We start from the raw sequence: 27,638 nt of genomic DNA, 5'->3' as shown, positions 1-27,638 counted from the left end.
TGCACCAGGAATGGATCCTGATCCTACTGCCAGGGTGCCACTTAAGCAGATCAAACTACACAACTGTCTCTATTATGCAGAAGGTCTAGTCCAGTCTAGTGGAAGCTCCCTAGGTGTTGGTCTAAATTTCATGAGTTCCCACTAGTTTGGTTTGGTTGTCTCTGTAGGTTTTCCCATCCTAATCTTGATGCCCCTTGCTCAAAGAATCCCACTTCTCTCTCTTCGACTGGACTCCTGGAGCTCAGCCTGGTGTTTGGCTGTGGATCTCTGCATCTGCTTCCATCAGGTACTGGAGAAAAGCTCTATGATGACAGTTAGGGGTATTTACCAATCTGATTACTGGGGTAAGCCAGTTCAGGCACCCTCCCCACTATTGCTAGTAGTCTAAGCTGGGGTCATCCTTATGGATTCCTGGGAAATCCCCTAGCACATCAAAATGATTAACTTGATTACACATTTTCATTGTTTTTTTAAATAGTAGAATAGAATTCTAGAGATACAGCTCAAAAGATAAGAGCACTTATTGCTCTAGCAGAACACCTGGGTTTCATTACCAGCACACACATGATGGCTGACAACTTATCTCTAAACCTATTTTCAGGGAGTCAGTTTCATCTTTTAAACTTGTACAAAGCAGGAAAACACATAGTATACATACACAAGTGCAAGAAAAGCATTAATGTGTCTCAGGACCCAGGCACACATAGGTGTATATACATACATGTAGGCAAAGCATTCATGATTCTCAGGATCCAGGCACACAAATGTTGCACATATACTCATGCAGGCTAAGTGAACATATAATAAAATTAAATAAATTTTATTTCATTAAAACTAGTGAGAGAAAGAAAACTTTCTAACTGGGTGAAGTGATACAATTCCCAAGGATGAGGTGAAATAAACATACAAATGTCAAGTTGTATCTGTCTCAGTTATAATACTCTGCCTTAGAAAGGTTCATAGTTGTCACCATAGTGTATGTAGTGCAGGTGCAGCAGGGATAAGAAGAACACTGTGAACAAGTGGGCCTTCACAAAATATATTAAATTTCAGTTTGTATGATGATAATGACATTTTATAAGCAAAAGCTAAAAAAGATTTTACTTTGAAAGTCTATTCTAAAATTTCCCCCATTAAAAGTAGAATTTATTGTAAGAAGTGATATTTCATGCTTCGATATAATCATAATAATTTCCAGGTCTGAAAGTAGGTTGAACAGAATAGTCAAATATAGAGTACCTTCCATCCCTTTTTCTAAAACCATACTAACCTTCTTCTGAAACTTTCCTGTTGCTTGAGAAAGTGGAATTTTTAGATGCAAGATTATTAAAATATCTTACTGGAGATGATAACTGTGATCTGATCTTATAAATTATTGGCAAAAATCATCAAGGTATCCTATATATGAGGATATTTAGATTGCAAACAAGTATCATTAGATAATATGAAATATCCCTTCACTTGAATATATTCTGAGAGAATATGAATAGTGAAAGATATACTTTTCAGAAGTAGAGAAAAAAAAGACATTGAGGTATATAAGAGTCTATCAAGGAACATTTTTTTCTGTCAAAAAACACACCATTTTCAAAATATTGTGAAGAATATTTTAAGATATTATCAGATTATTTATAGAGCACCTGCATATCTCAAATGATTGTAGTAGTACTTATAAATGTAGATAATGTAAAATCAATTGAAAATAAGAATTTTATAGAAAGTGAGGCCCAGGCAAATTTATGTGACCACTTCCAAGGATACTCAAAATTTTCTAAATAAAGAAAATTAAATAATAGATAAGTGATGCCCCACCAGATAGTTTGCTTTGAAACAATAAGATAAATAATAAAGGAAAGTGTACATTTCATTTCACACTAATTGAACTGCAAAATTAATCAGAACCATGCTAACGTCAGTAAATGTGTGTGAAGATTATTGTGGAGAAAGTGTTACTCTTATCACTTGTGACACTAATGAAGATCTTGGAATTGAACACAGAGAGTAGAACAACAGTTTAATAATGCATATGTAGAATGTGTTTATAAGAAAGAAATATTTTATTTTAAATAATCTATCTTGCCACTTGGTAAAACTAGTTCCTTTTTTCTTTTCTTTTTTTTTTTTCAGATGACACATTTCATGCTTTTTCCTTCTCATTCATGAACCATGCAGCTGAACATAAATGTGACCAGTTTCTTTCTCCTTGGCTTGACACAGGACCCCAGAAGGAAGAACTTAGTGTTTGCCATTTTCCTGTTCTTTTACATGGGGACATTACTGGGTAACTTTCTGATCATTACTACCATAAAGACAAGCCAGGCACTTGGGAGTCCAATGTACTTCTTTCTGTTCTACTTGTCCTTGTCTGACACCTGCTTCTCTACAACTGTAGCCCCTAGAACGATTGTGGATTCTCTGAGGAAAGAGGCCTCTATCTCTTTCAGTGAGTGCATACTCCAAGTCTTTACATTCCATTTATTTGGCTCCCTGGAGATCTTCATCCTCATCCTCATGGCTGTTGACCGCTATGTAGCCATCTGTAAGCCTCTGCACTACATGACCATCATGAACCGCCAGGTCTGTGGGATGCTGGTGGCCATAGTCTGTGTGGGATCATGTGTGCATTCTTCAGTTCAGATATTTCTGGCCTTGAGTTTACCCTTCTGTGGTCCCAATGAGATTGATCACTATTTCTGTGACTTGCAGCCACTGTTGAAACTTGCCTGTTCAGACACATATGTGATCAACCTTCTCCTGGTGGCCAATAGTGGGACTCTTTGCACAGTGAGCTTCCTCATGCTCATGGTCTCATATGTCATCATTCTGTATTCCTTGAGAAACCACAGTGCTGAAGGGAGGAAGAAAGCCCTGTTCACTTGTGTCTCCCACATCATTGTAGTCATCTTGTTTTTTGTGCCTTGCATATTTATATATACTCGTCCTGCAACCACCTTTCCTATGGACAAAATGATATCGGTGTTTTATACAATTTGTACACCCTTTCTCAACCCTCTGATTTACACACTGAGGAATGCAGAGGTGAAAAATGCCATGAGGAAGCTGTGGAACAAAAAAGTCTCAGGTGATATATAAGGAAACAAAGCTTGTATTTATTTAATAAAGAAAATCTTAGTTTTCAGCTCTATGTTTAGAATAGAACTGTTCTGGAAATGGAGGTTTGGTTTCTCTTAGAGAATGGGCAAATTGTGTGTATCCTGACGTAAATATCAAATTATTTGATGGAAAAGAAGATGTAATAAGGAGATCTGAGGATTTATCTCAGTCACATTGTTTTAAATGTTAATCTCTACTAGGTCCATGTTCTGGTCAAATATCTTATATTCAGAGCATTGGAATGTTTACCTTCTCTCAAATGATTTTCTTTTTATAGATTTTTTCTCTTTCTGATTGTGATTATATTTCCTTATGACACCTTTGTTCATGTCTTCTTCAATCAAAGGAATGTAATGTATTTACAAATTTATAGAAGTTTTGGTTCAAGGTACTATATGAGTGTGTTGTGTGTTTAACTGTGTGTGTTTGATAGAGAGTGAATGTCTGTCTATGAGTGTGTACAGCCTGTATTAGCATCTTCTTCCTCTTCACATAGTCCTTATTTTTAACACCTAACTAGGGAATATATTTAAACTAATGTTATCATAATTATTGTTATGGCCAGAGTATGTGTGAATATATCTGTCATTCTTAGATATCTGCCTGCCTGCCTGCCTGCCTGGTTATCTATTTATCTATATATCATCTATCTATATCATTATATAAAGAGAGATACTTGCAAAATATATGTACATGTACATGTGCGTGTTAAATAACTTACCATTCAGTTTTGAAATTATATTCCATAGGTTTTTGTTTTGTGTATATGTCATTACTCAGAGCCTGTAATAACATTAGAACAAGTAGAGAGAACTCACACATCAGCAGAAACCCTCAGACATTAGGAAGATTTCACTTGTGGCTTTACAATCACTATATTTTTAAAATAATAATTGGGCACTTTTGAACTTTGGGAGAACAGTTCATCTTGAATCATAAGAATTATAATCACTTTTTTCTAATGTAAGATTAATATGATTATAGAATGCTATGGTTTGGATTTGAGTTAAGAGTGTCTGAGAACCACTATGTGACTGTTGGGAATCAAATGTTGGCTCTTTATAAAATCAATGAGTGTTCATAACTGCTGAGCCATCTCTCTAGCCCAGCCACCATTTGAATTTGAATGTATCCTATGGTCTCACTGTTTGAATGATCTGGATCAGGCTTCAGTGCTGCATTGAAGATTTGGGAAACTGTGTTTTGTGTAACCTATAGGAAGTATATCATAAAGTTATGGACTTTGAGTTTATACCTGTTTCTGCTTCCATTTCCAAGAACTTTGGCTCTGTCTGATACCATGCAAAAATTGAGGCTCATGCTCCAGACACCAAAGATAGAATTTCTCCTATTGTTATGCCTTCTCCGCCTTATTGTAATGAAAGCTCTTTGAAACCATAAGCCAAATTACCCTTTCCTTCTTGAAAATGCCTCTGTTAACATCCTGTCATAATAATGGCAAAAATTGCTAATATAACCTATATATGTCCCTAACCCAGATATAAATATCTAGAGTAGAATTCAATGGTATAAGGAATTATGGTAGGAGATTAAAAAAATAGATCAATATAATTATTGATTAGTTCTAGAAATAGAAATAGTTCTACCATAGGTATGAATTATTTTAAGATTCTCAGTGTAAACAGGAGAGATTAGCTGGAGCAGATATAGAAGTATTTGAACTAAAGGTATATTGTAGCAATGAAGATAGTAGTTTCTTTTTTTGTTACTATACATCAACACAGCTATCCATCATTGATATTTTGTATATACTTATGAAGACCATATATAGAAAGGGTCTACAAAGGCTGTAAGTGTTCATAGTCTTGGCTATCTGGAATCAGATCTCAAAGGTTTCAAAGAAGATACAAAGTATGTTGGATATACAGCCATTGCTTACAGATTCTTAAGACACTGACTTTTGCTGATAACTCCTTACACCATCATGTTGTTCACTCCAAGGACATTCACATCTGAGGTCTTCCTCAAGTCCTTCTTCACCTGTAATTCACACATCACTATTCCATTTACATTCTTCTACACTACCGTCTTCTTTTATGTCCTTATGTTTAGTTCTGCCTGTGATGACAAGGCTCTTGTTTTTTCTTATATTGTGATTGTCCATGTTAGATGGCCTCACTTACCTTCTGGGAATAACAACAAGATGAATGTCATATAATATGGGTGGTGACAAGACAAAATGTTGGAGCTCTTTATTGTATCTTGTTCTAGCTATTCAATCAATGTCTACCCACCATACACTGGTACAGAAAAATGGTAAGCTTTCAAGTTGTAATCTTTAAGAGAGGAGATAGCTAACTTTACTATCTAACTATATTACTTTAATTCTTGAGGCGGTGCATAGGAAAAGTGCACTGGATGATCTTTAACCCCATGTCACACGGACACATTTGAGCTTCTGCTCCTTCATGGTTCCATCCCCAAAGAGCATAATGATGTTCTTACTAGAGAAAATTGCAAAAAAAACATATAGCTCTGTCTTGCACAGGTGTATTGACAGAATTGTTGCCTATGAAAAGAAAGAGGTTCTAACTACTTTCATTTGTGGTTTGCATTGAACTTTTAAAAAAATGTAAAACAATGTGCATGTTGCATATGATAACCTTTTCAAACAATGCATATTTCTAAAATTGTAATTCCATGTAAACTATGCCACTCACACATTTCCATTGGAAGACATTGCAATTAATCATCAGTTCTCCAATTATGGTATATTCCATTAATTTAACATTTTAAATCAGATGATGAATATCTCTATTTTTCAAGTTTACAAATGAGACTCTACAATCCTATTTTAAAAAGGCTTTATGAGTGCTCAAGTATATACTCATGTTGTTTTTTCCTTTTTTGTTTTCTTTTACAAATTTACAGCATAGGTAGTCTTCAAAGTGGTGTAAGACTCTAAAATTGGGAAAATGTAGAGATGAAGAAAGGACAGTTTCTTGTGTACAGTTTGTTAATCTTTACTGAACATGGATCATAGAAAACATGAGTTTTTTATGTACCTTTTAAGCTGTGTCAATGTCTTTTTCACCAAAGCCTGTCCTATCCTTATGTAGCAAATCAGACCCTGTGGCAAAGGAACCACATTCATATACATATGTACACACACACAATAACTGTGGTGATGGATATGCTAATATATTTGCTTTTAATGTTCATTCCTCATATTATATGTATATTATACCATGTATACACATTAAATAAAAAAATACATTTTATCAGCACTACAATAAAATTCATCAAGAAAAATAAAGCAGGTATACCTAACTTAATCTGGAATATAGGCTAATAATATCTTCAGAACACTAATTGGTATTTCTTTCATTGCTACTTAGACCTTCATTGAACTAGGCAGGATCTCTGGGTATATTATGCCTCAAAGCTGATGAGCTATGGCGCAGAGAGTGAGTTCAAGTTCTTCGGGACTTCAAACTTCAAACTTCAAATGCTCACCATCTGTACCACAGTCTATTCTAACAGAAAGATGACTTGAAAGCCCTTCAAGTATCTCCATTCTCCTTGTAAAAGACACATTTAAAGTCCAGGAAACAATTTGCAAAAGGGATCCACAAGATGACAAGATTTTAGGAAGAATTTGTTTTTCTTTTTTGTTTGTTTGTTTGTTTTTGTTTGTTTGTTTTTTGTTTTTCAAGACAGGGTTTCCTTGTGTAGCTTTGCTCCTTTCCTGGAACTCACTTGGTAGACCAAGCTAGCCTTGAACTCACAGAGATGTGCCTGGCTCTGCCTCCCCAGTGCTGGGATTAAAGGCCTGTGCCACCACCGCTTGGCTTGTTTTTCATTTCTAAACGACAGAACAATTTATGTCCCTTTTAAAAAGAATAGGGAATTTAGAAATATAACAAGAAGAATAAAAAATATAATGGAAAAGAGGCAGGAAGATATAGTAAAGTTTCAAATTTTATTTACATAGAGAGAAAGAAACCTTTTCTGGGAGTGTCTTTTTTCAGGAAACCAAAGAAAAGCAGATGTGACAAGGTCTTATTCTGCTAGGCTGCCTGGAAATTTCTATGCAGCTGAGATTGACTCTGAAATCTGTATCCTCATCCTGACTCCCCCACCAACACCCCCACCAGGCCCAAAAACACATAGGCATTAGTGCTAAGTTTTCATGGCTATCCAGTAAACATATTGTTTATTTTGTTAACATTTAAGCATATGGCTCCATATACTTCCTGGTTGGAAGACTAGGGGCTACATTATCAACAGAACAGGATGGAAGGAGACTCAAGCAGATTTATGATCCACACTGTAGCTTTTTGCAAGAAAAAGAAACAGTCTTCTGTGTCTGAGGCTTTCCCCAGATACCAGCCCCTGAGAGTTTGGAGAGTGAGCATCCTCACCTAGCCAAGAGGAAGAAGAGGAGGAAGGAGTCCCAGCAACTTACTTCTTCCCTTCTGAAAAAATCAGAAATCTTCCATAAAGCCAAAAAGACCACTTCTACCCATAAAAAGAAAAAGAGAAGTAGTGTTTGGGAGGTGGATATGGAATCAGGGATCATCCTTGTAAATAAAGAAAACATCGAGAACCTGCTAGAGAGTTCTAGAAAAGATGTGAATATTGTTTATGTAGATGTGAGCCAGGAACAGAAATTAGCAGAAGTGGACAAAGCAGAGGAGCTGCCCATTGCTGAGTCCCAAAAATATGACTGTCAAGAGCTACACAGTGACGTTCGGAGCAAAAAGAATCAAAAGCATCCAAAGAAAGCTGCATCCTGAGATGCTGTATAGGGAAGCCAGCATGAGAGCATCACCCTGCCCCTCTCAGAGTCCTTGTCTTCTGTGTATCTAGAAGGCAAAAGCACAGAACTAGCAGTGTCTCATATAAAAAAAAAAAAAAAAAAAACAAAACAAAACAAAAAACGCCTAAGGAAAAAGTGTTCAGGAACCAAGATTTGGGGGGGGGGGCACACCGAGTGTCTTGATAGCACACACCCTGGAGGAGAGGTTGGGACTGAAGAAGTTGAGAGGGTCAGAGGACCCCACAGTACCAGGAAGAAGTCTAAGAAAAGGAAGGATGCATCTGTTGCTATTACCGCTTCTAATGACAATATCACGCTGCTTGACAGCAATGCTGAGAATGCCACCATAGATTCATTAGAAGGCACTGATGCTTTGAGGGAAGAAGATGTGGACTGCAGACCAAGGAAGGCAGAAACCCAAGCTTGTTCCAGGGGGAAACATGCAGAAGAGATGCAGAGGTTAGAATCTACCCATGAAGAAGAAAGCAATTTGGAATCAGCCAGCAATTCTGCAACAAGATACCTATCTGAAGATGGGAGGGATTCTGAAGAATCAGATGTGGATTTGGGCTCTGCAGTGAGGCAGCTCCAAGAGTTCATTCCTGATATACAGGAAAGGGCAGCCACCACAATCAGACGCATGTATTGGGATGACCTGGGGCGCTTCAAAGAATTTAAGGCACAAGGTGTTGCTATTCGATTTGGCAAATTTTCTGTTAAAGTAAATGAACAAATAGAGAAAAATGTGCAAGAATTCCTGTCCCTGACTGGAATTGAGAGTGCAGACAAGCTGCTATACACAGACAGATATCCAGAGGAAACGTCTCTGATCACAAACTTAAAACGAAAGCATGCGTTCAGAGTGCACATTGGGAAAGGCATCGCGCGGCCCTGGAAGCCTGTGTACTATCGAGCAAAGAAGATGTTTGATGTGAATAATTACACATACAGATACAATGAAGAAGATACTAAGAAGCTGAAGGCGTACCATTCCCTCCATGGAAACGACTGGAAAATGATCGGGGCAATGGTGGCCCGAAGCAGTCTCTCTGTCGCTCTGAAGTACTCTCAGATTGGTGATCATAGAAACCATGGTGCTTGGAGTATAACGGAAACCCAGATCAAATCAAGGCTGTGGAGGATGTGATCCTAAAGAAAATGTCTCCCCAGGAGTTAAGAGAGCTGGACTCTAGACTCCAGGAAGATCCTGAGGGTCGCCTGTCAATCGTCCAGGAGAAACTGTACAAGGGCATATCCTGGGTAGAAGTGGAGGCTAGAGTGGAGACCAGAAACTGGATGCAGTGCAAAAGTAAGTGGACAGAGATTCTCACCAAAAGGATGACCCATGATGGAGTCGTGTATCGTGGGGCCAAAGCTCTGCAGGCCCAAATCACCCTTATTAAAAGGTTGTATGAACTAAATGTGAATGATGCTAATGAAATAGATTGGGAAGAGCTTGCTAGTGCCATAGGGGATGTCCCTCCATCTTTTGTTCAGGCAAAGTTTTATAAGCTGAAAGCTGCCTGTGTTCCTTTTTGGCAGAAAAAGACTTTTCCGGAGATCATTGACTACTTATATGAGACCAGTTTGCCTTTGCTGAAGGAACAGTTAGACAAGAAGATGGGGAAGAACAGCAGCCAGATCCAGACGCCCTCAGCTCCCAAACAAGATTTCCTATTCAAAGACATCTTCTATTGTGAGCATGGTAGCAACGGGGAGGGGCCAAAGGAGCCCGGTGCCCCTGGTGTGTAGTGACTGGATCTCCTCTTTGCAGACTGGTTGCTGTCCCCTTGGACCTCTTGCTGTGCATCCCTCTTCTGGACTGCTGGTGGCCCAATCTGCTGGCACACCTGTGATGTCTGTAGAAGCTCAGCTGTCAGTCTTAGAAGAGTCTGTCCAGCTGGGCACAGCTCCACTGTCCCTATCAGGACAAGGTGAAAGGGGGCTCTTCTACCAATCAGGAAAGCAAAACCAGCTTAGGAGTTTCAGAGAGAACTTTCTAAAGGTGTTTAGGTAACAAAAAGTGTTCAAGATCTGTGCATGGTGGTGGACACTGCGCTGTGGAGACAGGCAGGGGGGTCATAAGATTGAGGCTGCCCTGGGTTAGATAGTGAGACCTGGTCTCAAGCATATGCACACAGGTTGTTAAACGGAATGCCGGTGCCAACAGGAGGCATGCATTGCCCAGAGAGCAGGCAGGCACTGCTTGACATGTGTAGCTCCGCAGACCACCCCAGTTTCCCCGTATCCCCACCAGCTGCTTCTATACCTCAGGCTGTCTGCTGCTGCTTTCCTGCAGTGGCCTGTGTCCCTCCAACAGCACATCTCTCTGCAGAGACATGTGTCTATGTGTGACCTTAGCAGAACTCTGCTGCAAGGGAGTCTAGGACACCAAGTGTTCAGACTTCTGTCCTGTCTGTGCTGGGGAGCACAGAGGAAGGAAAGTGTGGCAAATTATACCCTATACTCTGTTCCCATTGGTGCCGCTCAGCAATCTACTGCCCCTCCACAGCTCTCAGATGTCATCTCTATGGCACCATTAAAAGGTGGGCTAGACCAGCCACAGGAGAAGGGAACACACTAAGAGGGGGGCTTCTGCTTGCTACTGTAGCCCAGCACTGCATAGACATGCAGATAACATTGAGTAGTCTGGTGGTGCACATGCATGTATCCAGCACTCAGGTGCAGGGAGAGGATTGGGAGTTCAATAGCAGGTTCTAGGCCAGCCTGGGCTATAGAAGACCCTGTCTCAAACAAACACACAAACATGATGCTGTCTTAGTACATGCTTCTCTACCTAGCCACCTCTGTCCCTCAGACCTTCAAATCTCAGAGCTGACAGGACTAACTTATTCCTATAGTAATAATAGTATTAATGTATAAACCAATGTTGTTTGTAATAGAGAAGAGAAAAGGATTATTCTTTAAGAACTATGTTAAGTTATGGTATGATCCTAGAATGGAATATCATATGGTAAATTAAAATGAAAACAATAGATTTGAATGACACGAAAGTTTATTTTTGTGAAATATTTCAAAGGAATATATATTTTCTTCATTTTGTAAACATAAAAATAAAATTGGTTGTTTATAAAAAAAACATTTAATCATATGAATACAGCAATGTTATTCTTAGGCAATACAGGCTTTCCCAGGAGTAACACTTATATTCCATTTTCAATATAGTTAAAAGCCATGTCTAGAAAGAAAAAGTAGCTGTATAATTTTGTTTTAGCAATATATAATGAAACAATTGTAAAGGCACATTTATACTCAATATTTACTCTAGTAAAATAAATCTCAGTGTGTGGATCCAGTGAAGGGAAAGGTTATACTCAGAAATCTATCTAAAATGACAATGGGAAAAATGGAATGGTATCAGAAGAGAGATGTTACAGAACAGTCAATCTAATATAGTAATTGTTGGACTAAAAGAAAATGACTAATAATGAATGGAAACACTATTTACATAAACCAAATGATTAAAACTACATTTTGTCTTCTAAATATTTTTTTTTATATTCTTTGCCAGTTGTATCAGAGTTTCAATGTTGTGAAGCTTAATATTCTTGTTGTCTGAAATCTATTAAGAAGATATTGCCTTGGATGTGATCCTTCCCATGTGTATAATCATTTATGCAATATACATACACTGAGAGCTTAATAGGTAAATACCATTTTTTTCTCATTTTTTGAGACAGGACTTCTCTATGTAGCCCTGACTGTCTTCACACTTGCTTTGTAGAATATGGTGGCCTAGAACTCACATAGATTCCATTACCTAGCAGGTGCTGGGATTAAAGGCATGTGTTACCACCACCCAAATTCAGAACCATATTTCTAAACCCTAGAAACAGTCTTAAGTATTTCAAAGTCATGCTCTCACTTAAAATTGTTAAGTAGGAAGAGGAGGCATAATGATTCCATATGATTTTTAGGATTGAATACTAGAAGTTTTTTCATTCACATTTCTGTATATTATCTGAACATAAATAGTATAATATGATCATGATTATCATTCCTTACTTCTGTATAACACAGTGCCCCAACATTTCTCACCTGAATCCTGGGAGGTTGCTGTTATTGTTTCACTAAGCAATGGCATTAGTCAAGGCCGAAGAAATTGAAGTTTGCCAAATGAAATGATAACTTTCAGCTATTTTCCTGTAGTCTGCCAGAAAACCTTTCTAGCCCACAGTTTCCTCATTGCATTCTTTACTTCTGCATTTCTCAGAGTGTAAATCAGAGGGTTCAGCATGGGAGTGATAATGGTGTAAAATACAGCCACCATCTTATCCTCTGAGAAGGTAGTGTCAGGCCGCATATACATGAATGTACAGGGACCAAAAAAGATGATGACCACAGCAATGTGGGAACCACAGGTGGAGAGAGCTTTGCGTCTGCCTTCTGCTGACTGTTTTCTCAGAGACACCAGAATAACTGTATATGAGATTAGTAAGATAACAAAACTGCCCAGTGCAATGGTACCACTGTTGGCTGTCACAAAAACACCAACAATGTAAGTATCTGTGCAGGCAAGTTTCAGGACAGGGTGTATATCACAGAAGTAGTGATCAATCTCATTGGGTCCACAAAAGGGGAGCTGTACCACCAGAGCAACTTGGATAATGGAGTGAAAGAACCCACCCACCCATGTGCCCAGCAACATCTTGTTACATCTGTCACGGTCCATGATAGTCATGTAGTGGAGGGGTTTACAGATGGCTACATATCGATCATAGGCCATGACGGTAAGAATGAAGATCTCAGTGCAACCAAGGAAATGAGCCCCAAAGAGTTGTACCATGCACCCCACATAGGAGATAGTTTTTTTCTTCACTAACAGGTCACCAATCATCTTGGGTGCTGTGACTGAGGAGTAGCAAATGTCCACAAAAGATAGAAAGTTGAGGAAAAAATACATGGGGGACTTGAAAAGATTGCCAGTGCAAACTGTAAGCATAATGAGGAGGTTTCCCAGCACTATGACCATGTAAAAGAAGGAGAACACAATAAAGCATACTTCTTCAACTTCTGGGTTCTGAGAAAGACCCAAGAAAATGAATTCAGTGACATTATTTACTCCTATGGAATAAGATCTTGAAGCCATATTCCCAAGAGTACATTAAATTACCTGAAATACAAATGAAAAAGACCATCAACATTCATTTCTATTTATAACAAATGAAAAATTAAAGTGGCTGGAGTTGGAAGGTGAGCCCTTATGTCTTCCAAACTTAAGCTTCAGTTTAAAGGCATCTGTTCTGATCAACTTACCTCAGTGTTATATTCCCATGCTCTTTTCAGTTCAGATGAGAAGTGAAGTCCAAAGGCATAAGGCTATTTTTTGTAGTCTCAGATGACACCTGAAGACCTCCCTCCTCTTCTTTGTAAGGTTTATACAACAGCTTTTAATATACTTGGATCTTTTGTATAAGATAAATAGACTTCTTTCTGAAGTATCAGCAAATACTTCCTGCCTTTTTTTATGTGGAAATGAGAATGTTTTCTCAGATTTTCCCCACTTCACACTGCACTGTCTCAGTGTCACATCTGCTCAGAATTCACAAGTAGCACAGCCCCAGTGACTTCTACAGATTTTCCTTCCTCCAAAAATTGGGTCATCTTGAAGTGAAATTATGGCCTCTCATCTGACCTCAGGTGTTCAATATCACTATATAGTGTTATACAAAGATTCTTAGAAGCTATAGAGTGGCCCATTGAGCCACACATTTTAACCTTTAGTCAATTCATCTTTACTAGCAGCCTCTACATTGGACCTCTTATCTTCTAATACAACAAAAAGTTAAAAATAGATTATTAATAGTTTATAGATACCTCAGTGCTTGATATGAAAAATAGATGTAATAAAATTTGTTAAGTTCAAAAAAAAAAAAAAACAAAAAAGAAAGAGTCTTAAATGAAACATATTTGATTTTGTAATAATCCCACTTTAAGCCAAATGATACATTTAACTTTTTGAGACCTCCCTTAATGTATTTGTGATATAATAAACTTTTAAGGTATTATTATTTGTCATAAATTGTCACTTCTACAATGGAATTAAATCACTCCCATAAGCATAGAATAACCACAATATCCTGAAGAAGAGGCAAAGATAAGGTAATATGCATCAATATGATAATAATTAATGATAATAGAAGAATCTTACGCAGATGAAGCCAGCTCTGCCAGCTTGATTAGGATCCCAGATAGGAAGTGCTCTGTAATTTAACATCAGCTTTTCTTCATGCATCCTCATATATCCTGATTCATGTTAGCTACACCAACTGCTCCATGTGCACAACTTTGAATTCAATATTTCTGGGAGAGTTTATTATTCAATTAAGCTGGAATGACTCTCAGGAGAGGACAAATTTGATTTCAATAGAAGTATATTTAGCAGTAGAGTTGCAGGCATTCTAATGGGTATTATTGATATGAGAAAGCAAATGTGGATAAGCTGTGATTAATAGAGGTTTCAAGATCCTTTCTCAAATCAATGCATGAGCATAAGTGATCCCTGTGGTGGTAAGGTAACCTTTTGGGAACGCATCTCTCAAGGTCCATTATGTTTAATTCTTTCAGCCACAGAATTCTGCAATTTCAGCTGTCTTTTGCAGAAAGAGCAGGGCAACCAGGAGATTCTGGGAAGCCATGTGTGCTGTGAATCTTCAGGTATTTGTCCTAGAGTTGTAGAAAAATCACTATAGGTCTGTGTCTGTAATGCAGATAAAAGGGTAAATTGGCAAGAGAACAGTGGTTTCTGATAAGAGTTGGAATCAAGCTCAGTCTGAAGGTTTTATGAACTGGGATTCTTTTGGCATCTTAATGATTTAAAAAATAGAAATTATTAAAAACCAATGAGCACATATTAGAGAAGTTTATAGTAACTGTTTCTGTGTTTGTTGATTTGTTTATCTAGAACAGATAGTTACTTACTCACAAACTTGATACTGTTCCTGTATTGTCTAAAGCACAGAGGAGGAGGGGAAACACTCTTTCTCTAAGACAATGTGCATCTAAAAGCTTCCTTCCCCTTTTTTCAACATTTCAGACATGATGTTCATTCCAATGACTAGCATTTTCTTATTCCCAGTTGTAATTCACTCTCTCTAAGGCACCATACACAAAAGATATGTCATTCTATTAACATTGTCATAACCTCATACTTCATTTTCTTAAAAATACAGGGTATTTAAATTTTATTATAAATGCAAAAAAGTTGACAACCCACCTCCTTCTACAAACATATCCTTAGTTTGAGAAGAAGAACAAATCTTGCTGATAATTTTCAAGTGGGCTTGAACTTACATTATTTTTTATCTTCTCTTTACATCGTATAGTATTCCTAAGTAATTACAAATAATGAATATCAGAGAATCCTTGTTCTCCTAAACATAGGATGACAGAACACAGTCTTCCTTGTTCTAGATCTTCTCATTTACCGAAATCTGCCTGGACATTGTGCCTTTGACAAAAAATGCTCCTTCTTCTACTTTTTATGTAGTCTAGTTAAGGAGACGAAGGAAAACTGTAAATGACCTTGGGGAGAATGTATTCCCAGAGTCTTACTCCACAGTCAAAATAAAATTGCAGACCTAAAATGCACTTTAAATTCTAGTGTCTATTGAATTAAAAACTAAGTGACTATTTTAAAGTTAAAGGTTAATTAATGCTCAGATCATAGCCATAATCCAGAAAAAAATTAGCAAACAGAAGTAATATTTTGATTATAACTTTGTTACTTGAATTATTATACATGTGATACATATGTTAAATAATATGTTTATTATCTTACCCAGTTTATCTCATTGTTTAGGTTTGAATTGCTCTACTTCTAACAAATAAAAAAAGCTAGAAATAAAGGAAAATAATTAGAGAAATACTCACTCTTAAAGTAATTGGCCAAACATGATAAAACATCTTTAATCCTAGTACTTGGGAGGCAGAGTCATAGAGTTCTCTATGAGTTCAAGGCCATCCTGGTCTATACAGAGAGTTCCAGGCTGGTTACAGCTACATAGTGAGACCCTGACTCTTATTTAAAAAATAATAAAAAAAAAGAAAGAAGGAAGACTGGAGACAGAAGACAGATTTGGAATGGAACAGAACTGCCACAAAGTAATTCACTGGAAAACTTATGGGTGTATATACCCACAGACAGCTAAGTATCCAAGAGCATCCAAGTTGCATTAAAAAGTCATTTTCAGAAAATAAAAATAAATAAAGAGAATAAAAAAGTACAAAGTGAAAGAAAAACCCAGCTTTTGACAGAATTGTGGGGCCCCTCAATGACACCTTAATTTTCTCTTTGGTTCACATGCAAAATATCCATATCACAGGTGGTAATTCAGAAAGAGCTTTGTTTCTGGAATAAAAGCAATACAATTTTATGTGACTATTACATTTTTATAGCATAATGTTTTGGAATTTTCCCAAGTAGGGTCATTATTGGTGACCTGTTCTTATTTAGTACTAAGAGATATGCAGCTCTATTGTCATTCCCTTGTGGATATTTAGATTTTTGTGTTACTAGCTTATGACTATTATGAACAATACTTCTGTAAAGATTTCTGTGCAATTCACATGTACATAAATTTTCAGTTCTCCTGCACTGGAACAAAAAAACTGTAACCAAGCTACACTACTGTAAAGTGTGTGCAGAGTGCCTAGGAGAGTCCCATGCAGGCTCCCTCATTGTAGGTTCAGTCTGTGTGAGCACCTATGAGCTCAGAATATTTGATTCTGTGAGTTTTCTGGTAGTGTCTTTGACTGTCTCTTCCTTCCTCCCTCTCTTCTGCAGGATTCTCCAATGTTCAGCCTGATGTTTTCCTGTGGTTCTTCACGTGTTTCCATCAGTTGCTGAATGAAGCTGTTCAGATGAAAACCCAGTGAAGCATCAAGCTATGAGTATAGCAGAATGTCATTAGGCATCATCACATTGACATTTTTTTTCCTCCAGCTGTATTTGGTTGTATCTCAGGTCTCTGTGTCATCCAGCAAGTGGGTCTTAGCTGTGGAATAATACTTTTGTACACTGGTTTAATAAAATGGTGATTGGCCAGTAGCCAGGTAGGAAGTATAGGCGGGACAAGTAGACAAGGAGAATTCTGGGAAGAGGAAGGCTGAGTCAGGTTATGTCAGCTGCCATCCAGGGAGCAGCATGAAATGGCACACAGGTAAAGCCATGAAACACATGGCAACATATAGATATTAACAGAAATGGGTTGAGTTTAAGTGTAAGAGGTAGTCAGTGGTAGGCCTGTACTAATGGCTGTGTAGTTTTAATTAATATAAGCCTCTGTGTGTTTACTAGGGTCTGAGCGACTGCAGACTGGATGGAGCACAGGAAAACTTTCAGCTACAGGTTCTGATGCTTCAGGCAGTTTCAGGTGTGGGTTTATTTGTGACATGGGTTTTAGGCTAGACCAGTCCTTGGTTGGCCACTCCCTCAATCTCTAGGTCACCCTTACCCCAGCACATCCCATAGGAAGGAAAGACTGTAGGTCAAATGTTGTATGGCTGGGTTGGTGTCCTAATATCCCTCTTGAAGTTCTGAATGGTTACAGGAGATGTCCAGTTCAGAATATGTATCAACTATTTCTAGTAATCTTAGCTGGAGTCATCTTTGTAGATTCCTGGGAGATTTTCTTGCATTAGCTTTATTTTTGATTTTGAAATGCCCTCTCTTTTTAGTAGTCTCTCTCAGTGCTCTTCTCTTCTGCCCTCACAACCTGATCTTTGGGTTCTCATCACCTCCTGCCACAGTCCAATCATGAAATTTCTTCTATTTCCACTTCTCAGGGAATTCCAGGCATCCCCCATGAACACCCCTTGTTACCTAGTCGCCCAGAGTCTGTGGATTATAACATGATTATCTCTTGTGGGCTGCAAGAATATATTTTAGAGATTCAGTTGTGTATTAAAGCTATACTTTGACTGGCCAAGGGTCTGTCAAAAGACAAACAATTTATTATGAATGTTTGGTACTATCCAGCCTTTAATATTTCAGCTGTCTTCTACTATGAAATTCTTGCATGCTCAAATATTTCCAAACCTGCTGAAGTTCTAGGTTACTTACTCACCACCCTCATAACCCCATAGCACTCATGAACCTAGAAGACAAGCTGGCTGGAGACTCATAGCTTTGCTTCTTGTGCAAATGAAGTTCAGTCTATCTCCTTGCCTTAGGGCATAGTGACTATCCAGAGTCACTGACTGAGAACAATAGAAGTTTTTAGCATATCAAGGTAGAAGGTATGGTGGAGGAACATTCCTGAGGTTGCAGTGAACTGCTTGGCAAAGAGAGATATTTTTCTGTAGAAAAGACAGAATGGCATGGCAAGGGAGAAGAGAGGAAGACAGAGGTTCTGAGATCTTGGGTAGAGTTTTCTGAGTGCTAGGAGTAGAGTGTAGTGGAATGGAGAATGAGGAAACAGGATGAAGATGATGCTGGAATCATAGGAGATTAGTCATTAGCAGGACTATGAGCTAGGGAACTGGACAGAACTGAAGCTATGTGGACAGAATTTCATCCCACAGAAATAAAGTAGATGGATAAAGAGCTTGGTATGTTATATTTATTCTTGTCCTGAATGCCTGATGAAGCTATAGCTGTATTTATTGAATTTGTCTTAGAGGAATAAAGTTAACAGATACAAGTGCATAGTGTACATAGATTTTTTTATCCCTCAGATACCTCATGCTGGATGTAGCACAATCCCAGGACCCTGATTATTCAATAATTATCCACTATGAGTGAGTATATACCATGTTTGTCTTTCTTGGTCTAGGTTACCTCACTCAGGATGATTTTTTTCTACTTCCATCTATTTGTCTTCAAATTTCCTGATATCACTCTTTTTAACAGCTGAGTAATATTCCATTGTGTAAATGTATCACATTTTCTTTATCATTCCTCAGTTGAGGGACATTTAAGTTGTTTCCAGGTTCTGACTATTACTAATAAAGCTACTATGAACAGAGTTGCACATATATTTGTGTGGTATGATGGAGCATCCTTTGGGTATATGCCTAAGAGTAGTATAGCTGAATCTTGTGGTAGATTGAGGCCCTGTTTTCTGAGAAACAGTCATTAAATCTTAATTGAGAAAAAGCTTGTTGTGTTTTATTTTAATTGCATGCTGACTTTTTAAGCAGTTCTCCTAATATGTGAAAACATATTTATGCAATTTTTAACATGGACTTCAAACTTGAAATCATTAGTCTTTCAGTATGGTCTCAAGCTATTTATATACCTCTCTTATAATGTCTTTAATTTCTATAGGATCTAAGGAAGTAATATATAACTCTTCATATATTTAATGTTTTTCATTTTGTATCAAAAACAAGTCTCTTTATTGCATTTATTTGTTGTTTATGTGTCTCTTTGTGTGAACACACAATTGTCAGGGTGTGCAAATGGACATGATTGGACAAATTTGAGAATCACATGTCTCTTTCCACTATGTGGGTCCAGTAAAAGAGCTTAGGTCATTAAACTTGGTGGTTGGTGTCTTTACTCATTGAGACATCTCATCAGTCTTGAGTTCTCATCTCTACTCTCTGTGCATTTGACTATGTGATTCCACTGCTATTATGAACATTAGTTTGCCTTTTTAATGGCTCATCCCTTCTCTTAAAGGAAGCATTTACACAAAAACTGCTTTTGAGTTGTTTCAGAACTGACTTACTTTTTAAATATCACAAGCAATCACTTCTGATGCATAGAAGACATTATTTGATAAGATTTCCCAGTGGTGATTATCTGGGTGCTAATATTGTTAACATAACCATATAAAATATTCCAGGGAGGTTGTTTTGTTTTATTTCTTATTATCTCCATTGCATATGTGGCTGCTTCCAGAGTTCTCTACATTTTCCCCTACAGAATTGTTAGCAATGTTTATATTCATTTATGTACATCATAACCAATTGCTTCAATCCTAGACAGGCTAACTTGTTTACATCTACATAAATCTCCTATATTAGTCATCCTAGCAATTTTCTCTGAATTATCCAAGCCTTTTGAATGAATAAATTATACTTTATATCAGTGATATATAAAGAAAGAGTATTGAAATATATAACAACCCTAAATGGAATGCTATACAAACACCCTGCAACAAGAGCTTGAGAAGATTAGACTGTGGCTTTTTATCACAACTTAGTACCATTAGTGAAAAGAACAGACAATTCACAAACACAAAGAATGATTCTCACAGACTATTATATAATAACACAACAGATTATAACTTATGTGGTATGATTCTTATAGATTATCATGGAATAATATAATAGACTGATTTATAAAGAACAATTCTCTCAAACTATCTCATAATAATAAGATAGACTCCAACTGTTGTGCCCAGGTCATAACCGATGCAAGAACACCTGCAACCATTCCAACGCTCGCATGGATTAAGAACTGTTTTTGGTTCATGATTTTCGTAACAACTTCAATAGCTTATAGTCTATTTTCTAATAGAAGGTTTTCTATTAAGGATAATGGCTGAAGCAATATCAAAATGTATCTGTTTCTTGACTTAAGTTTCAAACAAGTCTGCAAAAATTCAAAGTCTTACAATGCTAAAATTCAGCTGTTCAATTTATCTCTACGTTTTCTTGCACTTTGGACAGGCATATAAGAGGTGGTCGATGATTTCAGGATCTGGGTCGAAAACTCTTCTTTTCAGATGTGGGTTTGCTATAGAGCTGAGGTTGTGGTTACCATGCCATAAGTATCCCTGGATAAGGGTGTTTATAGCTATATTTATATTACCTTTCTTAAGTGGCACATCAATACTGGTGACACATGCAAATTCGCGCTTCCCAAAAGAAAACATTCTTAATAAGTCTTACTTGTTACCTATTAATGAAAAATGAACTCAAAACAAATCTGCTAGCAATAAAATAAGAATGTAATTCATCTTTTTTCAACTTTAAGAGCTGTTTTTTTTTAAGCAAATCAATTTATTTTAAGTTTAAATTCACCAATGGTCATGATTATGAAGTCAGCTCTTGATTTACCAGGTGTAACTAAGGGAGTTATGTAAATCCTGTAAAGGTAATTAAATACTTACCAGTAATATTTTAAAACAGGCACTACTAATATAGTGGGCAATTAAACTCAATATTATGCTGTGTTGCACAAAGAGATTGACGATCACAAGTGTATAAAAGAGGCCCAGCGATTTTGAAGAGATAACTAAAGCGAGGGAGCATATCAGAAGGGTTAGGAGGGAGGAAGCGGAAGCGGAAAAGTAGTGTGAAGATTATATTCTATCCTGCAACTAATAATAATAAGAAATTTTATATAAAAAAGAACAACAAAATTCCATGGAGAAAGTTAAACAACTATAACCTTCTGATCAAGAAACACAAGATCCAGCAATATATTTGTAATTAATATTCTTAGCAAATAACTGAAAAGCAGCTGTTTGACTGTCCTGGAGAATAGTCTAACAAGCTTTAGATAATATACTGTAAACCATATAGTACATATCATTCATATGTGTGTGTGTATGCTACATGTATCATGTGATGTGGATTTTTGCTCCATGAAATTTATATTAGTAAACCTAATTTAGAGAACTAACTGTAAAACTACATATTTTTTTGTAATAATGGCTAATTAATACTATTATCTGCTTTGGAGGACAAGAATTAGAACTTACTTCAAAAGAGTCTTATACCTTTCAGTCTAGATTCCGTATTTTATTGAAATTTTACTACTAAAATGATAGTCTTTCATTTCCAGAATTCAGGTTTCCATAAAAAGCAAGGTTCAATTGCTATTTTTGGTAGAAATTTTTCTCATATTGAATTTTCTTGGCATTCTTATCTTACTGTTATCTTGATGCTTCATGATATCACATCTCGTTTCAATTTGTTGTTTTTATGTTGTGTGTCGGGGGCATTGTTTTTCCCCCTTTTTTTTATCTTTCATTTTTTAAGATCTGTGTTTCTTTGGGGTTTTTGTTTGTTGTGTTTGTTTTGTTTTGTTTGTTATGCTTGTTTGTTCTCATAAGAGAGAGAAAAATCGAATGGATTTGTATTGGGTGGACTGAGGTGAACAATAATCTGGGATAATGGTAGGGGGAGGACAACCATGTACATCTACTTTATTTTCAGTAAAGAAGCAATGTCTTTGTAATATGAATGTTAGTATTCATTGATAGTATATCAAATAGTAAAAGGAATTAAATAACATTTCATTGAAATATCTGAATGCTGAATTTATGGTAGCTGAACAGATGTAGATAAGAAGTAACCTTTCGAGACTATTTGTAAGAATTAATTAGATGTTTCAACTTTAGGAAGTATTAAAAATGAAAATTGTACAAACTGTGAATGAGTCAGTCCTTGTCCATGATTCAAAAAGCCTAGTCTTAGTCTGGGAACTATCTACTACAGTTTCATAAGTTCCATGTAGCCAAATTTTCAAGGTTTTCTGATTTTTAATGCTGATCAGTGAGGAATCACAAATAACGATACATTTCTATTGGGTAAAAATTAAACTCACTCTTCGTGATAGGAAGACAGTTGAGAAGTGACTCAAGGCACTAGGTTCAAACTATGTTACAAATTCAAATTATTTTTGAGAGTTAAGGGGTACACACGTTGTGTTCTTGCCTAGTGGCTTAATAATAATAAATATCTATGTAAAAGTCAGTAGAAGAATTTTACATATAAATTCCACTCTACTATTTTGTGGATTCTATAAGAACCTATTATGAAATCTGGTTACATTTATATTCTATTGGAGAATCCACATGAAGTTTGTTGGTAAATGCAAAAGGCACGTTATAGAATGATTAAAAAGAACACAACCTACATGAGACTCTTTCCTCTGATAACCAACAGTTTATTTGTGATTTTCATTGTCTAGAAAGTATAATGGATTTGTACAAAGGATTACATTGGATAGTTATCAGAACACAAATCTCAATTTGGATTTAAGATTTATTTGATACCACTTATTATTTTTTCACAGAATCGTGAAAAACTATTCAACTGAACACAAGATTTTCATTATCTGATTATTTAGCTGAAGTAGATTAAGTCAAGTTAGCACAGCAAGAAAGGGGCCTCCAGGCAGTAGGTCAGAATCTATCCCAGGTGTATGACCTGGCTTGGTGGAGCTCATTACTTATGGTGGGACACCTTTTCACAGCCTTGATGCAAGATAAGGGGTTTGGACCTGCCTCAGCTGAAATGTTCCAGTGGTTGGAGAGACGGCTGGGAGGGAGTTACGAAGAAGGGGAGAAGGAGGGATCTGTGGGTTGGTATCTAAAATGAATAAAAAAAATCTTAATAAAGAAAACATGGAAAAGAGCATGGTCAAGAAAATGTTAGATGACACTTCTAAACATAAACTCCTCAATTATGTCATTTCAGGTGGACTTGCCTTTTCTGTCTACACCGAACCATGGATAGAAAGACAGTAACATCACAGTTTTTATTCTGTTGGGGCTTTCCCAAAATAAGACACTGAAGTCCTCTGCTTTGTAATTTCTTTTAATTTTGCTATCTTGCCATTTGGATAGGCAATGTACTCATAATGGTTTCTATCACATGCTCTCAGCTCTTGACCAACCCATGTACTTCTTTTCTCAACTACCTCTCACTTTTCTGACCTCTGCTACACATCCACAGTGACCCGAACCATGTAATGACTGGACTTACTGGCAGAAAAGGAAAATAATTTCCTATAATAATTGCATGAATACAGCTCTTTACAACTCATTTATTTGGAGGAATTGAAATCTTTATTCTCACAGGGATGGCCTATGACAGGTATGTGGGCCATTTGCAAGCCACTGCATTACACCAAATCATGAGCAGAGCATAGGTGTAACCTGATCATCATGGCTTGTTGCTCTGGGGGGATTTGTGCACTCAGCCAGTCAGCTTCTTCTCACTGTCTTCTTACCATTTTGTGGCCCAAATGAGATAGATCACTATTTCTGTGAGTGTAACCCTTTGTTGAAATTGGCCTGTTCCAACACATACATAATTGGTTTCTTAGTCATTGCTAAACTCTGGCTTTTAATTGCTTGAGTGAACTTTTGTTGTTTTGATACTGTCTTATTTTTTCATATTATAACCATAAGGGCATACTCTGTGGAGAGGCAGAAAGGAAAGCTCTGTCTACTTGCAGTTCCCACTTAAACTGTTGTAATCCTGTTTTTTGCACCTGCTCTATTCATTTACATCAGACCAGCTACCACCTTCCCAGAAGATAAAAGTGTTTGCTCTTTTCGTACACCATAATAGTCCATGTTCAACCCCTCTGATCGTATACCTGCTGAGAAACACAGAGATGAAGAAATGCCCTACAGAAAGTCTTGGGGTCAGGCAAGTGGTTTCGCGAAAAGAAGGATAAATTTCTGAGATGTCTGTTTTCCATGAATGGCTCTAGGAGTAAATGCATGTAAAGATCTATTGTCATGTTCTTATGGGAAGATAGTGGGCAGATATCTCATCTGCTCTCTTGAATTATGTTTCTTCCAATGGACCCTTCATCAATAAACGTTGGTATTATCTCACATAAGCCTTCTTGTACATTACTTTTATCATTAGGACTAATATTCTGGCAATGAAATAAAGCTTAATTTAAAAGCAATATATAGTTTTTTTTTAATTTTTTTAAAGAATTTCATACAATGTATCTTGACTGTATCCCATTTCCTCAGTTTCATCCCAGTATCCAGTCCGCTTGCCTCCCTCCCCATTTTTTATTCTTGTTTGTTTGTTTTAAGAAGAAACTTTCTCACACCATGTTTGTGATGTTCCCTGAGATTTAACTGTTGGGTTGTGCTGTAAATAGATTAAGCTGGGGGCAGAGACTCTAAAGTCCTCCTATTGTCTATAATTTTTCACCACGTTATGCTTTTCTGTAATGGTCTCAGTCACGTCTGCAAAAAGAAGCTTTCCTCGATGAGACATGAGGTGATACACTTTCTGTGGATATAATTGATAAATACTTAGAATTCACAGAAGAAATAATTACTGGAGTTAGTAGATGGGTAGTAGCAGGCTCTCATCTAGTTTCCATAGCCTCACGTCCATGGATGGTTTGGATAAGTTTGCAGTGTGGCATGAATTCTTATCCTGTAGGCTTTAAGTCCAACTAGGTGATGGTTCATTCCCCCTGGCTACAAGTGCCACTACTGCAGCTTTTTGGATTATTCTGTCATGCTGTTAATTTTTGTGGTTTGTAGATATTATAGAAGAATAGGAGTATTTATTGCTATTCACTGTAGTAGAATGCATGGGCTTCTCCTGAACCTATAACAGTTTATACCTGAAGTGAAGGAGGTTACCAGAGACAGAATAAGTCAGTTTCTTTCAAATCCTATGTCAAAGAGTGTGGTTGTCTCAGAATTGGAGTTTTATCTTCTTTTGCCTGAAAGCATCAAAAGAATAATAACAGTAGTGGTATATTGTCTGGGGTTTCTGGGACCCTGACCCAGAAACTCAAATGGAGGTTTCCCATTCCCGATACTCTGGGTTAATATAGAGAAAATTTTATAGTTTTAGGAGAGCATTCCTCTCATCCCAGCTGACATACCTTCAAATAACATAGCCATTCATAAAAGTTTTTACATAACATTTTATTAAAAGATGGAGTTAAATGTAGTCAAAGTTGTCCTGGTCCACCCTGTTCCCATGACCTTGCAAGTCCTGCAGCTAGCTGCTCAGACCAACAAATGAATGCACAAGAGGCCTATGTCAGTGATGAACTGTAAGGCCTAATGGCTCAGTCTTCTTGTTAGCTAGCATTCTTTCACTTTAATTAACCAATTTCTATGAATCTTTGGTTTTGCCACATGGCTTTGTGGCTTACTGTACATTTTGCATCTGTGCTTTTCTGCTGCCATAGCTAGGAAGTGTCTCCCTGTTTCTCCTAGTTGGAATTTCCTGCCTCACTTATTCTGCCTCACCAATTGGACAAAGAAACTTTTATTTACGCAATCAATTCAGAGCAATACATATTCGCAGCATACAGAATGATATCATTCATCATTTCCCTTTCTTTCCTACTCAAAAATATGTTTTAAATTTTAAAATAGTAAAATTACATATAAACAAAACAGTTATCCAAGCAAGAATTATAGTTATAATATCTAGTTTATTTGCATTTGGCAAAATTAAAAAGGAAGATATCCTATCATCCTATATTTGTAAGTCTAAGGTTTCAATATCTATCTACCTCTTCATCAGAACCAAGGAAAAACATAATTATAATTATCTAGTCCTTCACTACATCAAAGAGTCCAGAAGAACATAATTTCACCAAAGTAAACAGAAGAACAATTGTAAGCAATCTTAAAAAATCTAGAATGACAGCCGACGCTGGCTACCTGGACAGTCAGTTCCAAAGTTCCTCTGTAATGTTGAGGCATCATTCATCAGCCTACAGGCCTAGGGTCTCTTAGTCCACACTTCCTCTCTGTGTCCTGTTAGAATGTCTGGCAGTTTCTTATGAAAAGCCAGGAAACCTGAAAGGACCATCCACATTGCAAAGTTCAGTGGTCGCCTTCCTATGGGTCCTGCCTATCCACTTTATACAACATACTGTCAAGCAGTGGATATATAGGGCACTTTTATGCCAGGTGGCTAACTTTTGCCACAAAGAAAGCAAACCTCCACAATGAGTTTCCTTCAATGCCCATTATCTTCTCTGAAGTAGATTGGTGGCTGCCAGGAGCAACATGTTCTCATTTTCCAGAAAGTCTAAGTTTTAAAAACATTTTAAATGTCATATTCTGTACATCTTTGAAAGTATTAAAGTTAAAGATTATCTACCTAACTAAATTATATATCTATGTATATAACTAGAAAATTTAAACATGATATTATAAGTTTGACTATTATAGAAGAACTAATTATTAATTTGTATTTCTTAATTATCCATTACTATTTAAATAAGCTGCACAAACATAATACATATAAACTAAGTAGAAATATACACACAGTATAACAAAATTAACTTTAAATTTGTAAAATAACTAAAATCTATGCACTGAAAACATTTAAATATGTTGTTTGCTCTTTAAAAGTAGATTCATTAATCTCCTTTTATATTATCATTATCTGTATCCTAATATTTATATATTATATCCCCTTCTTCTTTTAGAAAAATATTGACTATGACCAATAAATTTTAAACCAACACCCTAAACATAGACAAACATCTAATAATCTATTTTTTGGGAATGTGGGCATAGATTTTTGGGCTACTTCCTGCTAATAGTGGATGCTGGTGTTCTTTATGAGGATAACTGAAGACAATTTAAGTTAATGGTCAAAGTCCTGGGGACCAGCTATAACCTTTGTTGATAAGTACACTCTGTTAAGTTTCGGAGCGTCTTTGCTTGATCATATCTGATTCCTCTTAACCTGGAACAACTCCCATAACTCTTCTTCTGTAGATACAGAAGCAGAGCCTCCTTTCCAAAGCAACATTTTTTTTATCCAAATTTTGAAGTCAATATAACTTTAAAATATACACATTGGTTTAACTCAAGCAGCCTTTAAAGTAATTGTCCTTCTGCAGTTTAAAAATCCCAAAAGACAATATAATCTAGATTATCTTGTGTGATTTCCATCTTATGTAGCTTATTTTTGTATTACCTTTAATACTTTTGTTAATTTTTAAAACTATTCTTTTAATATAACTGCCTGTATTTCTTTTCCTCTCTTTTTTCAAGCCTTCCATACATTTTTACAC

The 27,638-nt window shown here is 36.7% G+C and overlaps 3 protein-coding genes and 1 pseudogene across 3 annotated transcripts; 3 read left to right on the top strand and 1 right to left on the bottom strand.

Annotated features, from left to right (window-relative positions):
* Positions 1–2,132: 2,132 nt before the first annotated feature.
* On the top strand, positions 2,133–3,093 carry LOC118582924 (olfactory receptor 4C16-like). The gene has a single exon (XM_036186093.1). It carries the CDS (start codon positions 2,167–2,169, stop codon positions 3,091–3,093), a length of 927 nt encoding a protein of 308 aa, XP_036041986.1. The 5' UTR covers positions 2,133–2,166.
* Positions 3,094–6,530: 3,437 nt separating this feature from the next.
* LOC118581816 (transcription termination factor 1-like) lies at positions 6,531–9,649 on the top strand. Its single transcript, XM_036184250.1, is given in 3 exon segments — positions 6,531–6,542; positions 7,461–9,015; positions 9,018–9,649. Coding segments are annotated over 3 exon segments (2,199 nt in total).
* Positions 9,650–12,053: 2,404 nt separating this feature from the next.
* LOC118582614 (olfactory receptor 4S2-like) lies at positions 12,054–13,007 on the bottom strand. The gene has a single exon (XM_036185614.1). The coding sequence runs from the start codon at positions 13,005–13,007 to the stop codon at positions 12,054–12,056; it is 954 nt and encodes a 317-aa protein (XP_036041507.1).
* Positions 13,008–23,462: 10,455 nt separating this feature from the next.
* On the top strand, positions 23,463–24,287 carry LOC118581815 (annotated as a pseudogene).
* Positions 24,288–27,638: the final 3,351 nt, after the last annotated feature.

The sequence above is a fragment of the Onychomys torridus genome, chromosome 4, assembly GCF_903995425.1.
Source record: "Onychomys torridus chromosome 4, mOncTor1.1, whole genome shotgun sequence".
Lineage (NCBI taxonomy): Eukaryota > Metazoa > Chordata > Mammalia > Rodentia > Cricetidae > Onychomys > Onychomys torridus.
Note: the sequence above shows the minus strand (reverse complement) of the source record. Positions and strands in the feature narration are given on the sequence as shown.